A 15,646-nucleotide genomic window follows, 5' to 3' on the forward strand; every position below is an offset into this window, starting at 1 on the left:
AATTCAGGCTCATTCACAAAAAAAATTAAACATAACGTAAGCGTTAACTTTAAGGATGTAAACGTTACGGTAAAATCAAGAAGTCATACCGTCATTCACGATGGGAACATAAACATAACAGCAAACATACTTGGTAACCATGGAAACATAACAACGAAGCCATTTCCTCATATTCTGTCGTATACTTCAGCGCTCCACAATTGTGTTCTGTTTGCAAATCACGTAAGCATAAGCATGAAAGGTTGGACTTTGCAAACTTTCATGTTAACGTCTTACGGTAATGTTTATGTCAATGCTCATGTGAATCATTGTGAATGATCCCATTTGGTAGCCTGGGCGCAAACTTCTGTGTTTATGTTACGGTTATGTTTAATTTTCATTGTGAATGGGCCTTTAAAGAAATAAAGTAAGAACAGTAAAGTATCACTGAAGTTTTAGAAAGAAAGAAGAAGTGTGAAATAAATAAACCAACAGATAATTGAAATAAATAATCTTGCCAGAAACATCTTTTCTTAAACATTTCTTAAAAGACCGGGAATTTGGTAAAACTTTGTATTGTAATGGAAGTTGATTGTAATGTATTAAAAAATACTTAATCCCTTTCGTATCAAAAGTAAGTTACTGAGTCAATCTGAAAAAAAATCTGGTCGTAGCAAGTGCAGCGAAGCGCATGGTCATGACTAGTAAAAGAATAGTCATTTTCGTAAACATTTCCACTTTTACATACATGTGCATAAAAGAACGCCATTTTTAAACTAAAATGAGAATCATACATTTATAATTGTTGTACTTCTGTCTTAATTTAATGTTTTCTTTCTGTAATATGCATTCCTGTATACTAGTTTGGCGCAGTGCCGTTCAAAAGTATACGTAATTCATTTTGGTCTGTGAAATATTTAAAACATTTTTTTCTTGCACTTGTGATAGTTTAAGTACCATGCCTTCTGCAGTGGCAGTTAGTCATGCAATAAAATATATTGCATTATTTCAGTATCTGCAGAATGCTGTCAATAGCAGTTTCATTATCTCGTTTTTGTGTAATCTTAAAGTATTGTCATTTCTAAGAACAAAAGTACCCCATGTACTGTCCGCTTCCTACACAGCAATTCTTCACAATATGACACGCGTAGTTTGTATGCCACTACCCAGTGGAGCAGCTTATGATACGATCACACGTTGTTACTTTGCAGCGCCGAGATACAAAATACTACGCAGGTCGTGCACTGCCACGAGTGAACAACAGTGCACCTCAGAAAGTAGCACTACTGCACCAGTTCGCTACTTTTCATGTTGAGCGCAGCTTAAAGTAGCGACGTGTGAACAGGGTTGCAGCTGCAGCATTGTTTATGTTAGTTTTACTGGAAGTTTTGCAGCGGTTGCGAACAATGTTGCGTCCCAAATTTTCCCTCAATACTTTATGTTGTTTATATACATTTTTGTGTTTGATGTGATGAAAATAAGCGTTTTTGACATTGCCAATCTGAAATCTATGTAGATATAGTACATATGATGCTATTCATTTTTTAACTTTTCGTGCACAGTTTCAAATAATCTAGAAGAGTTTCCAGCGTTTTCTTTACGACAACAGTGCTATTGCTTATTATTAAAGTATATTGGCGTTTTTGTGACGGCTATATAATCAAAATAATTCAGCATGGAATACTAGTTATGACGAAGAAGTAAAGAATAGATCTAACTTAAACAACGAGAATACCGGTACTTGTGCAATTTGCAAATACCGATTGTGACAACAACAAAAAGAAACAACGTCGACTTTAACAGAAAATGTCAGTGAAATGCAAATAGATTGCATACTCTTCGGACCCAATAAGTAAAGAGCAATTTAAGGAATCTTGCTGATACTTGCAAGAAGCTCTTACAAAATTATTCATCCCCCTCATCGCCCTTCTCGAGAGAGATTATCATTTCATATTGTTCTCTATCGATCCACCCTTTGTTCCAGTACCTACCTCTTTTTGTACTTCGGTATTTCTATAATTACAGTAAAACCAGGGATGCAGTGGTGCCGGAACTGACAAGGAAAGCTCACCAAGTGATAATGGATTTTCACAATAATTTTTCCTCCATATGCTCCATTTGAAATAAGAAATCTCCCTATAAATTTCTTCATTCGGAGAAGGCTTAGTCTTCGAGATATTATTTTTGAAAATAATCGCTTGACACATATGTTTCATATCTCCATTGCCATTGTGGAGAAGAAAATTTTTAAGGCCCCAAATGTTTATGAATTGCCCTCAAAATCAGGAATGCACATGGAAGAAAACCCACCCCTTCAAGTTGTTTCAAGAAGTATACTTTCCATCAGTGATCATAACATTCTTTTTGTAGATTCGTGGATCAGTTACCGAGGTGCAGTAGATAGGCTATAGAAATAATAACTTCAGAAGATAAAACTGTGGAAGTGTTAACAATTCCGAAGCACACAACTCCGATTGTTCAACCTCTTCACGTTTATGACTTCAGGCCTTGGAAAAATTTAATTCGGAAGTTATCTAATAGTGTTTTATTACCTGACACGAATAGACCTATTATATTGCATTAGAGAGATAATGTGATAAAATTACAGTCCTTAACACATAATCAGTTTTCATCTTCTAAAAATATCAATATGATTAAATATGGCGGGCATAAAAATGGATACCTTGACAACAAACCTGATAAATTCGTCACTCCTGTAGCATTAGGTTTTCATGTCAATGCTCTAAAGCTGACTTTGAGAAACTTATTTTTCTGAAATATTCGTGGTACAAACTCTGTGTTTTGTATGTATTTATTCACACTGAAAATGGGTAAATATCCAGTGGCAGTGGTAAAATACCCGGTGGCATCATTTTTGCAACGATTTCCATTACTGTGTTCACTATAGTCTATTTCATGAATATTATATATCTGATATATAATTTTCATAACTTATATTATTTAAGGAGATTTTGACGTACGGTATGCAGCTATATGAGATTTATCCCTGATAAGTCTAGCACGTAGCACTGTTTGCATTAGGCCTAGCTGTTATATCTCTGGATTTTCTCGGACCTTCCGAATAGAAGCTGGGGTCCCCCAAGGCAGTGTCATATCTCCCACTCTGTATAACATCTATGTGGCAGATATTCCCCTACCTAATAACCCGCTAGTAGGACTGGCACAATATGCAGACGACGTCGCATATTGGGCAACACACCCCCGACTCCCCTCCGCTAGGAAGTTACTAAACGCAACATTCAGGCAGTATCTAAATTGGACCAACACGTGGCGGATCACAGTCAACACAGACAAAACACAGATATGCGTCTTCCGCCCAAAACTCCGGACTCGGGTCCTCCAGAACAACCCAATCACAATAGCCAACACTCAACTTCCACTCCAGCGGAATCTCACATATCTAGGAATACCCCTCACCTCCAAACTCTCCTGGACCGAAGTAGCTAAAGAAACCTGGAGGAAATATAATGCAGCCACCAGAGCAATAAGCTATCTAAGTGGCATCAATCGACCCGGTTGTATAACCGAAACACTCCTCCACCTATACAAAGCATTGGTTAGATCCCTATGCATATATCCCTCCATTTTCCTCGCACAAGCCCCTCCAACGACCCAATTGAAATTTGAAGCACGCGAAAGAAGAATTCTCCGCCAAATCTTCCACCTGCACAGACGCACCAGAAATAACACAGTTTACACTACCACAAAAACAAAGCCACTCTTCACACACCTAAACAACATAAACAGGAAATACACACATTCGGCAGTAAATCGCGTATATACACAACACATCTTCGCAAATCCCCCGAACACAAACAACAGAACAACACTGGAGAAACTCCTCTACAACTACCACCAGCCCCCACCACCAAACTAAAACACACAAACAAAACCACAAACACGTGTTGGAAATTTGAATACTGTCTGAGAGAACACATGACAGCAACAGAGAGGCAGATGAATAAAATAACACCACACCATGAAAGCCTCCATAACGATTCAGACGCTTCTGCCACCGGAAGGGGAAACTCAAAATGTATGTATGTATGCACAGTGTTCTGCCCAAGAGCAGGTCTTTAACTGCAAACCCAGCATTTCCCTTTCTTGCTTTCCTCTTAATCTCCCCATATAATACTTTAATGCTGTCTATCAACTGATATCTTTTACCCCGAACTCTTGTCCCGTTCACCATTCCTTAAGCATTCCAAATTAACAAATTAGGCCTACACCAAAATAATTAAAACAAAAAAAAAATAAAGTAAAAAATAAAATAAAATAAAATAAATAAAAAGCCAATCACCGCACTCACACACCTACTGGCACTTAAGCCAGAAATAGTGTATAAGTATGTAAATATATATTTATTGTTATTTATGTACAATGGCTGGAGAGGGCATCCTGCGCGTATAAGACCCTAAAACGGCCTCTGGCTCAAAGCCAGTAAAGTCAATAAACATCAACAACAACATCTCTGGATTGAATAATTTGAGAAAAAAAATCATATCTCGAAAACTAGGTTTTTCCGGAAGTAAAAATTTAAAGGGAGTCCTGGTATTTCGAAAACTGGCACATGATTAGGATTTTCAAGAAGATGCCAGGACGTGAATTCAAGAACAAGAAAAGACCTGCAGTGGGTCATCCATTTCTTGCATGCTGTCTCCAAGATCTTCCCATACTCCCGAGGGACGTTCTGTAACCCCTCAGAAATTGAAGGACCGTTTATATGATAATGTAATTTTACATAATAATATTAACCATTTCATATTTCTGAACACTTGTAAATGTTAATATTTGAATAACTGGAGGATATTTTTAATATTTATAGGCTACTTCAATCTCCATATATTTATACATAGTTGAAGTTTATTAGTGGTTCTGACGTCAATGGAGTCCTTTAATTTGTTTAATAAATATTTTCTTAGATTTATAAATTTGTTATGATTAGTTTTAAAGAATAAAATTATTACCTTAATCATTAAAATATTCCTGATACGGCCCTTTTTGTGAAGTATTATTTTCTCACTTAATCGCTGATGTGGTATAGCTCCCTCTTACAGTGGACTCGTCAAATGTGAGCAGCCATGCCAGAAATTTCGCATACATTCCACACAGTTCGTGAAGATCTTAGTGACTTCATTGTTAGCGGTGGGAAATGTGTTAAACGCAATTTGAGAAAAGTAAAACTGGCTATAGCAACATTGTCAATAACGAGTGCTGACTGGGAGAGGATTTAGTTCTTTGACCATCACGACACCATCTATAAATCGTCTCTTGATTGAGAATGTATCTAGTTTGATGTTTATAAACGTATTAGGGCCACCAGTTCACTTGTGAGATCCAACACCTTATGTGAAGTAGCAGTTGCTAAAACATCGGACGACTAACCACTAGGGAACGGATTTCTAGTTCCGTACCTATTTTGTTTGCTACGTCCTAGTCCATGTTATTAAGATATCTCTACGTTTCCTGTACACAGGATCCCCTTATTAAAATTCTATAGAACTTAAAACGCCTAATGAACCAAAAAAAATCCTATAAATAGTCTACCTGAGAACTAAAAATTGGCTTTTTAGTATTTTGCGTATATTTAAAATAAAAGTAAAGGTAAAGGTAACCACTAAATGTCATGAAGATACCATGCTCCGACCACCTTTTACCACTGGGAAAGACCAAGTACTCAATTTCTAGGAGACTGAGTGAACTCGGGGCCGTTCTGGAAGTTTGGCAACGACAAATTGTCGTCACCACCCAGGACTAAACCCCGGATCTTCCAGTCTGTAACCAGTTGCTCCATCAACTGAGCTACCCAGTCGCCTTAAAAAAATAAGAATACCAGTACTAAAAGTGCAAAAATACCCAAAAAAAAACTGCAAAAAAAAAAAGGCTATTTGAAATTTATATGAAGGGTTCAGAGCCGTAGTGGGACAAACGCCATTTATTAAAAAAACGGAGAAAGCAAGGGTTAAAGTTAAGTGAATACCATAGTTTAATGAAGATTGACATATCATTTAGTTTCAATGTGTATACTTTATATTACTTGCTATATGTTTCCATTGAGTTATGATAATAACTTCAGTTTAACCTTTGTTTTCTACGGTTTTAGTAAATGGCACTTGGCCCACTATGGTTCTGAACCCTTCATATAATCTTGCAGAGAAACACTGGTCTAGCAAGTTCGTTTCATATTGATCTTAGAATGGGAGGGAAGGAGATTTTGCTTAGTTCTTTGGAACCGAAGTTCATTTGAAAATGTCCATCCCAGCATAAAAGGAGTAGTAGGTTACGCGGGTTAGGAGAGAGTTTACAAATTAGTTTTCGCGTCAATGCACCTCCGTTATACGAAATTAAACTGTCCAATCAGGAATCAGTCTCTTTCACTGATAGTATTTGAGTATTCATTTCAATAGCACTCATTGTCAGCATCAGTTCTTTGTGCAAAATACTGCTCTCGGGTGCGCAGCACGAGAAGTAGAACGTTGTATTGTCGCGTCGCTATCATCGGCGACAGGCGGCGAAGAGAGCAAAGAAGGCTGAGAGGCCCTTAAGTTCTACCGAGTCAATCATATTTCTTTCCAAGGGTCAAAGTTTAAAGACTGTATGTTAATGCAGAGATGGTCGATAGGTCTTTAAGTTCTCCAGTGCCAATCACATTATTTTCCAACGATCGAAGTTTAATATTATTGTATGTTGCCGACAATTTTTCATCTCAACTGTCGCCCATGATACCTATCCAGTAATATGCTACTTTTGGCTTATAAGTAGAGACGACGCACAACTTCTACAGCTGCAGTAAAAGTAACGAGTATGACCGTACCTTAAGATGCACGCGTTTCCCACACCCTCCTGCTTTTGAAGTCCCATTTGTTACTGTGTTATCCGGTCGTAAGCGGCTGTCAGCCGACTAAGCAGATGCTTTGCATCTCTGGCTACAGAAGGTGTCAATTAGTTGGGATGTTTGTGGTAGCTAAAACTACCTCTGTGGTCTCAAACTGAAACGACATCAAAGTTGTAGTTAAAAACCATGTCCAGACACTGTGAGATACAAGTATGATAGTAATTATTATCATTATAGACCTATTATCATCATATTTCATACGCTCAAGACTCTCAACCTTTTTCCAAACTTAAGAAAAGTCGAAGGGTGTAAGCTCAGCTATCAACTGGATTTATAATTTAGTATAATCATATCGGATGTGTCTGTTAGTATTATAAAAATATGTGTATATTCTTTCTGTTTTATAGGTTATTTTCTCTATTAAAATCATACCTGAATTTATTTTCCCTTCTCTTCTTAAAGATAATATATCTCACCACCAAACGTAAAATCCTCATAATGGGCTATCTTAATTTTTAACTTTGTTAGACTTTTTGCTCAGTTTTCACTTGGATTATTATTATTGTTGTTGTTGTTTGGTCTACTGTCCGAAGACAGGTTTTAACCTCACAAGTGACACCAATAAGGCATCACTTATGAGGCAACTAAGCTAGGAGATAATGGGGTAGAGTGGCCAGTTCCTTTCCCCCTCCATTGCATACATCGCTGACTAGTTAAGCTCTACAATAATCAGATTTCAGATATACAAACAATTGTTCTTCCTCTGACACATATCAAGTGAGATATACCGCCTGATAATAGATGTACATATCAGCCAGAACCTCAATCAGAAGTAAAATTATTATTATTATTATTATTATTATTATTATTATTATTATTATTATTATTATTATTGTTGTTATTATTATTTATTATTATATTTACCCATTTGAAGACGAATATTATTTCCATAAATCAGTATCGTGTATTATAATCAAGATTTCAAAATGTATCCCCCCCCCCACCAATGGCAAGAACCTTAACTTGCAGTTATTCGGCTTGACTCTACCAGCGTGCCTCAGAGGTACCTCTTTACTATGGTCCGTCCCAGGATTCTGCACTGTGACTTGACGCATATGGGGGCGGAGTCTATCTGTGCCGTAGTGTATTGCGGTCAGCATCAGCTCGAGGCCGCTAAGGAGTAAGATGCTCGTTGTAGTGTGTTCAGATAGAAATGATCCCCTTCCTACACGCGATTGGTAGCTTCATTCAACCAATACCTCCCCTCAGAGCGGCCATTGGCCCTAGCCCTCCCACACATCACTTGCGTAGAGGTCTTATTTCGTCTTTCTACTCTACAGATTCTTGGGACGGACCATAGTTTGCATTTTATGAAGAGACTAAACAGGAAGTGACATCATGTTGTTGTTATCAGTAGAGGCTCGGTTGCCACCTAGGACGTGGCGAGTTCAAATAGAGTTAAGCACTTTGCAGTTTTCGCCAGAACATTCAAAGCATTCGTACGACGCCGTATTTGAAATTCGTACGATTTACACTTTGACACTCGCAATAACAGCGGCAATGATACAGCTCCCGAAAGTAACTACAAAACGCACGTGGCCTAGCGCCGTAAGTTTGGCAACATTGTCCAGTCGAAGAAGAAAACATCACACCACGCTCGGTTGGCATTGTGTTGTCAGTATGTCGCTAGCAGACGAATTTTTGCATTATAAACTTCAGTGAAAAGTTATGTTCTCACTAAATGTAAAACCGTTGTACAAGCTATCATTAGCCCGCACTCACCTCTCGCCTATAGAAGTACTTGCCGTTTCGTCGCTTTGAAACTTAGTGACTATCCAGTGTGAATCACAGGCGGTCAATCTATGTTACACTCGTAATGAATGATGATGATGATGATGATGGAGAATTGTTGGGATGTCACTGGGAAACCGGAATATCCGGATAAAACTACGGACTTGCTCAACATGTTACAAATTCAGGATAGAGCGGGATTTGAACCTGGGACTCCCTGGCTTGTAAGCCCAGCATGCTAGTCTTTGAGTTCAAACGTCTGTTCACATAAATATCGTCCGTCGCGCTGACCACATTACCCCATCCTTCCAAACTCTAAACTGGCTACGGCTTAACGAACGTAAAAATTTTCATTCTCTTGTTCTCCTTTTCCAAGTCCTTCACACCTCTACACCTACCTACCTTGCCTGCCGTTTCAGTTACGTGTCATCATATCATAATCTCTTTACTCGTACGCAAAATAGCCGCATACTAACCATACCAACACATAAGACATCATCGTATTCATCATCATACACAATCTCGCTCTCTCGCTTGTGGAATACCTTACCCAGTGACATCAGAGACTGTAGGAATTTAGTAGCGTTCAAAAGCAAACTTATTAAGCATTTTCTTACTGTGTAGAGTAGGTTTACTTTATACTTAATTAATAAAAAAAATTTCTCTCTTCTTAACTTTTACAATAAACTGTGTAGCTATTATTAATCAGTTAATCTTTTAGTACTTTGATTTTTATTGTATTTGTAAATTTAATATTAATTGTAATTATAATTGTAATTGTATCTATAATAATAATAAATCTGTAGCCGAAATTTTTCTGGTAATTTTCGATTTTCCAAAAATAATTGGTCCTAACATATATAATTAACCACCCTGAAACCGAAAATCGCTTTTTTGAAATTTCTGTTTGTGTGTCTGTATGTCTGTCTGTATGTTTGTTACCTTTTCACGCGATAATGGCTGAACCGATTTCGATGAAAATTGCAATATAAATTAAGTTCGTTGTAAATTAGATTATAGGCTATACGGCATTCAAAATACGTTATTTAAAAGGGGGGTTATAAGGGGGCCTGAATTAAATAAATCGAAATATCTCGCTTATTATTGATTTTTGTGAAATATGTTATATAACAAAAGTTTCTTTAAAACTCATTTCTGATAAGTTTTATTCTTTGAAAAAGTTTGATAGGATTGATATTTAATGAGATAAATGAGTTTTAAAATTAAAATAACTGTCATCTAAGGCGGTATATTGAAATAAAAAACAAATGACTTCGTCTATAAGGGGCCTTGGACACAACAATCGAAAGCTATGAATCATAGCCTGCAGACAATGTTTCTGTGTTTGTATGAAGTAATATCGGAAGCTAAATTAACAGATTTGTATAATTAATTATTATTTCATCATTGGAAAGTGTAGTTTCTCTGGATGGACATAATTCTATAATGTTATTACAGTAACTTGTGAGTGAATTGAGGACATGTAAGATTAAAATAGCTTCTTATGCACAGAAAACTTGATAGGTTATTCTGTATATTCATTTCCTGTATTTCTTATAATAATGTTTATGAACATATTCATTTTTATCTCAGAGAATTAACGAACAACGAGAGTGTATTGATTTAGTATGCAGTAATAGTACGTTAACTTAGCAATCCATTATTTTATAATTCAAATTTTAAGTATGCTCAATTGAATCGTGTTAAAATACATAAAATAAATATGCAATAAATGCAATGCAAAAAAAATTGGGTAATGAGCCAAGCAGATTATGTTGTGCTGTTGTAAGAGTTGTTCCTCCTGAGATTCAAGAGCTCCCACAACAAATTAAAAACTTTCTAATTCGAGTACATCCGTTATCAACACACTTTTTAAATAATATAATATAATATAATATAATATAATATAATATAAACATAATAATAAATCTGTAGCCAAATTTTTTCTGTTAATTTTCGCTTTTCCACAAATAATTGGTAATAACAATTAAGAAACATTTTAAAGGAATTGTCATTGCACCAAGTGAGTGGTCTCTGGATCAAAATGATCGTATTTTAATATTTTAAATACAATTTAAATTAAGTAACATATTAAACGATTTATCCTTCTATCAAACACGAATGTTCCCAGGATCAAATGTCCTATTTTAATTATGTAATTACTTTATATTTATTTCTAACGGGTGCAGCGGAGCGCACGGGTACGGCTAGTTCTTAATATTGTAGTTGTAATCCCCTGTTAGAGGGGAAGAGAAGGCCGGATGGCCTCATCTCTACCAGCTTAAATAAATAAATAAATAAATAAATATATTTAGCAAAAATAATAAATCCTACGCAACATATATTGTATTTCAGATTAGACATATTTTCACAAGGGGAGGTCTTAACCTAGAAACACGATACGGTATTCTATTGAAATCCGTATTAATTTACAGGACTTCAGCGACGTACTCCAAATTGTTATAGGGGTCAGCCAATGTTATTCCAAAAGATACGTCTTGTAAAAGTCCATTAAAATTAACAACAACACATTTTAGGCCAAAAAGATCTAGAAGACAGTGATTATTGTTGCAGATAGGCAAATGTGATGTCCTCGATCCGATTCTTCCTCCTCATTTGTTTTCTTTGTTTAGTACAATAAAGTTCATAGCTTGTCTGATAATGATGGCTGTGTTCACAAGACGAGTTTCTTAGCTTACTGGGTCTCTGTGCGATGCGAGATGTCTAAACATGTTAAATATCTTCAGTATATCAATATGTTGATGGGCTAATATAAATACCGAACGTTAAAAATAACCGAAAGAGAAAATTATGCAAGCAAGAAACTTGAATCTAGGACTTTACACACACACAATTCAGTGACATTCAATAAGTCCTACGATTGAACGTAGACAGGGGACTTAGTTACGACATTTTAAATTGTTTTTAATAGTCGATCGTCCACAGTTTTAACTTGTTTTGGAAAATACTCTTTATGGCGTTAATTTTAAATCCGTACGATTCATTAAACCATTATTCCATTATTACACTGTTAGTGTGCTCAGTTCCCAGGAGGGTTCTGATGTGTAATTATGTGACGACGTGTTCCAAGGGGACATTATTTTAATTTTTAATGACGATATTACTACGTATATATTTCATAGCAGTTGAATTTACAATAATTGTTTTGATAGAATCTGATATCTCAAACACTTCGTTTTCTTACTCTCTCTCTCTCTCTCTCTCTCTCTCTCTCTCTCTTTGTCACGGTTTCCATCGCAATTTTAATCCAATCTCTCTTCATTTCCACCGTATGGGTACATTTAGGGCCATGCATTTTTCATTTAACACGCATACGAAGAGTCTTACCTGCGATATCCAACCCATGTGCTTTCCCCGGCAGCTTGTGGTATACTGCAGCCTTCAGTCTGTCTTGTCTTGGAGCAAATTGCCTTTCATCTGTTATCACGCGATAAGAGAACACGCACTACGCAAATACGAGTAGATATGTACTCTTACACTGTTGACAATTTTGCTACTGATCACAGTTTCTGCAGTTGCCCAGGAATGACTTGCACTGCCTATTGGATATGCTTAAAATTCGCCATTCGAAAAATTCGCGGTCCTAATATGGGGTATCGAACAATGAAACATTAATGTTCCTTGAAACCTAGAATAGCTTGTACATACGTTCTTGGTGCAATATTTACTTGTTTCACAATTGCTGAAGTTAATCCGTTGTCATTTTACTTTTTCATTACACAAAGTATAAGACTTTAAAGCAGACCTATGTAATGGCGTGAAAAATCTATTTAGAAATCTCTGAGATCTCTCAGCGAATACATGTTCTCAGCATCTCTGATTTCAGGCTTGTGATCTGCCCCTCCACCTGTCTCAGTCTTTTAATTTATTCTAAATAGTTGGAGGTATTTTGTTCATATTGTATGTGAGGTAATTTATTTGGTTATGACTAGACTTCGTTGAATTGCCACACGCAGCATGCCATCAGGTTGCCGATGTACGGTAGTATAGAGGAGGTGAGCGACCGCCCGGTCTCGTAGTATAAGCAGTTCAAGTTAGAGATGTGACCGGTCCAAATAGACAGCAGCTACAGCTAATGTATACCTATGTAAGCACTTGTTTTTGCATTACTGTGGTTGGAATAGTCAAACCTTAACATTTGTTCAGTTCAAACAAGAATTCAATCAAACATACTACAATGAGAGTGTTGCTGTTCCAAATAATTGCCCCCGAAATACCCTTACCCCCGCAGCCAGTCTTGATCCGTTGGGGAACGTTCTTGGATGCTGTTAATTATTATGCAGAACATTACGGAAAAATAATGGAGGTAATTGATGTATTGGATAGCACAGACAGTTCCGCTGTTGCAGCTGTAAAATCATTGCCTTCTGAACAGCTATTGGAAGATATTCTGTTCATTGATTCTAATTTTTAAATCGTGTCCAAATGCATCATCCCGTTAGAATCGTCTAAACTACAACTCTCAGAAGCCTTTAATATAGTGGATAAAGTATCATAAACCGTTATCCAAAATAACAATTCACTAATTTCAGAAAAAACGAAATGTAAGTTGAGAAACATTATTGCTAAAAATTCTGCCTATTCACAACTTCGTATTATAAATGATGTACCATCAGGTCACGACAAGACATGTGAAGTTGGTGTACTAAAAAGCAGTGACTTTCCGTTCTTCAAATATGTACTGTACGTATTACATCGTGTGAATGTTGAACGTACATTTTCCCAAAATAAAAACTGTTTAAGTGACCATCGGAGGAGGTTACTTTGCAGTCGCTCAAGGATGATGTGAATACCTTATATTAAATTTTAAGGGTTAATATATCTCACTATAAAATAAATGTGTATTTACATGTTTAGACATTTCCTGCTTCAATGATCATTCATTATATTTCTTGAATGAAGGATACAGGTTTTATTGTAACCGCAGTATACTGCTCAGTGTTTACATTAGAGGCATACTCTATCCTTGCACGCCTCCTTCTCATACAGTCTATACCGCGTGCGCAGTAAACCTTGCGATTCTCGTGGCAATTCCACGAAGTCTAGTTATGACGAACATTAAATATATGGGTCTTTACTTAGTTCATCCCATCCAACACCAAAGATTTTCTTCATAGTGTTTTGTGTTGCGTAGAAAAAGTCCATCTTCATCTGTGAGTGCATATTAAATTGTTCTTATATTTGACAGTTCAAGGAAATGGACTGTGATAGGTAGTACGTAATATCACAGTCTAGTACATACAGTCACGAAGCTTGAGGTGATTTTTTGCATATCTCGCGATACAATACTCCAAGCGGTTAGCAACTGAGAGTATTAGGAACAATAGACTGTGCGATAGTAGCGATCCTAGTGGCTAGCAACTGAAGTTCAACTGTCATTGGATGCATATTCCCTACGTATTGACCTTCGTGACTATATGTACTAGACCAGGCATGTCAAAACCCTGCACATTGTGCAGTCGCGCACATTGTGCACTTGTCTCTGTGCAACGTGCAGTTCCTATTCCCCTATCTGCAGGGAGTGAATCGGCTTGGAGGGGAACGCGACAGGGCTGTACATTACCTGCAGTAGCAGAACAGCTTTGGTTTCAGTAACACAGATCGGTACGGGTGCTCATTGAGCTGTGATTGTGAATGCATTATGAAAAATAAAGTGAGGAGTCCACAGATATAACGAAGAAGAGGAATCACGAATCCTGTAACATAACTGTTACGATGTTTTCCTCAACCAACAGTAATTATTTTAAAATGAAAGGCTTTCATCATATCATGTGGACCTAATAGTGATGTGAGAATTTAAATCAGACTAGTAAATTTCCAGCTCTTATTTCTTAATTAGTACTCTCACGGCAAGACATGCATGACAGTGACGTTGTTTTGGAGTCTGTACTAACACAGCCATAAATGGTTAGACGACTTACAACTTTTATTTGATAAGCTGATAAGTGATGAGAATATTGAGTGAGGAATACATGTGAGGGTCTTGAGGTTGTAAGGGAAGGAAGAAAGCAACTATTTATAAGGCGGACAATTTTTCTGGAAAAATAATACATAATTGCGAATTTTCCATCTCACTTTACTATATTATCTTAATATACTTACGTTAATAAATCTTTAAACCTGACATAAAGAAAATGTCCTCGCTTCACAGCTTGTGAAGTACTCTTTTAACTCAATTCGTAACGATCCCAACTTGCTGATACTTGCTCTCACCGTTTTCCAAATAAACTATATATAAATTTAAAATCAAGCTTAATTTATCCAATTTATTAATAATAACTTAATGTGAATTTATATTAATATACAGAAAGGAAATGATTCCAGTGTAAAAGCCTGACAAGTCCTATTGCATGTAATTGGGAGTCAAATATTTTCTTTAACATTTGTGCACCAATGGTCCCAATAATGCCTGAGAAACAATGAAAGAATATTACTTTGAAATAATCAATACCTACAACGTAAAATGAAATACTGTGTTCGTTTTTTGTTGTTTAGAAATTACTGCAATATTTATATTTTCTTCAAATACTGTATACAAATCATGTAAATAAATGATTCTTTACAAACGACTGCTTTCTGAATTGTAACTGAGTAAGTCTATTGTTTCTTGTGTTACAATTATTGTCAAATAAAGACACTGACAATAATTGTGTTTTTTCCTTCTGCTAAGTATGTTTATAATGTCCAAATGTCAATTTAATTGAACACTAGAAGCGCAGAATAGATTCTTGTACATCCTTCCCGCTAAAAACTGGTAAGAGCAACACGTGAATGACGCAATCTGCATAGACCGGCGTTCAGCGCACACATACACTGCACTTTCAGTGTCTGATTTCTGACATGCCTGTACTAGACTATGGTAATATTCTCAATATGAACGAAAGGAATTGAATTGTTGCGAAATGTGTGAGATGTAAATTTGAAAAATGTGAATAGACTCTTCATGGCACTCATTTTTAATGTAACCATTCTGGAGTGGCAGAGCAGGTATCCCATTAG

The 15,646-nt window shown here is 36.5% G+C and overlaps 2 protein-coding genes across 12 annotated transcripts in view; one reads left to right on the plus strand and one right to left on the minus strand.

Moving 5' to 3' along the window:
- The window catches only part of Ac78C (adenylyl cyclase 78C), a 665,405-nt gene that overhangs the window by 305,269 nt on the left and 344,490 nt on the right, over nucleotides 1-15,646 (plus strand). The window lies entirely within an intron of this gene.
- The window catches only part of LOC138704985 (E3 ubiquitin-protein ligase sina-like), a 66,814-nt gene that overhangs the window by 10,164 nt on the left and 41,004 nt on the right, over nucleotides 1-15,646 (minus strand). For 3 of the 7 annotated variants that reach the window (XM_069833493.1, XM_069833496.1, XM_069833494.1), the window contains exons 1-2: nucleotides 11,975-12,077; nucleotides 6,815-6,989 (exon numbers count right to left, since the gene is read on the minus strand). The exons of 1 other annotated variant lie outside the window; for it this stretch is intronic. In XM_069833493.1, coding sequence (XP_069689594.1) covers nucleotides 6,815-6,861 — 47 coding nt within the window. In that variant the 5' untranslated portion in view covers nucleotides 6,862-6,989; nucleotides 11,975-12,077. Of the gene's footprint in view, nucleotides 1-6,814; nucleotides 6,990-11,974; nucleotides 12,126-15,646 lie in introns of those variants that run through there. 3 more of the 7 variants (XM_069833495.1, XM_069833497.1, XM_069833498.1) reach the window with 3 other exon arrangements.

The sequence above is a fragment of the Periplaneta americana genome, chromosome 8 (genome assembly GCF_040183065.1).
Source record: "Periplaneta americana isolate PAMFEO1 chromosome 8, P.americana_PAMFEO1_priV1, whole genome shotgun sequence".
NCBI classification, from domain to species: domain Eukaryota; kingdom Metazoa; phylum Arthropoda; class Insecta; order Blattodea; family Blattidae; genus Periplaneta; species Periplaneta americana.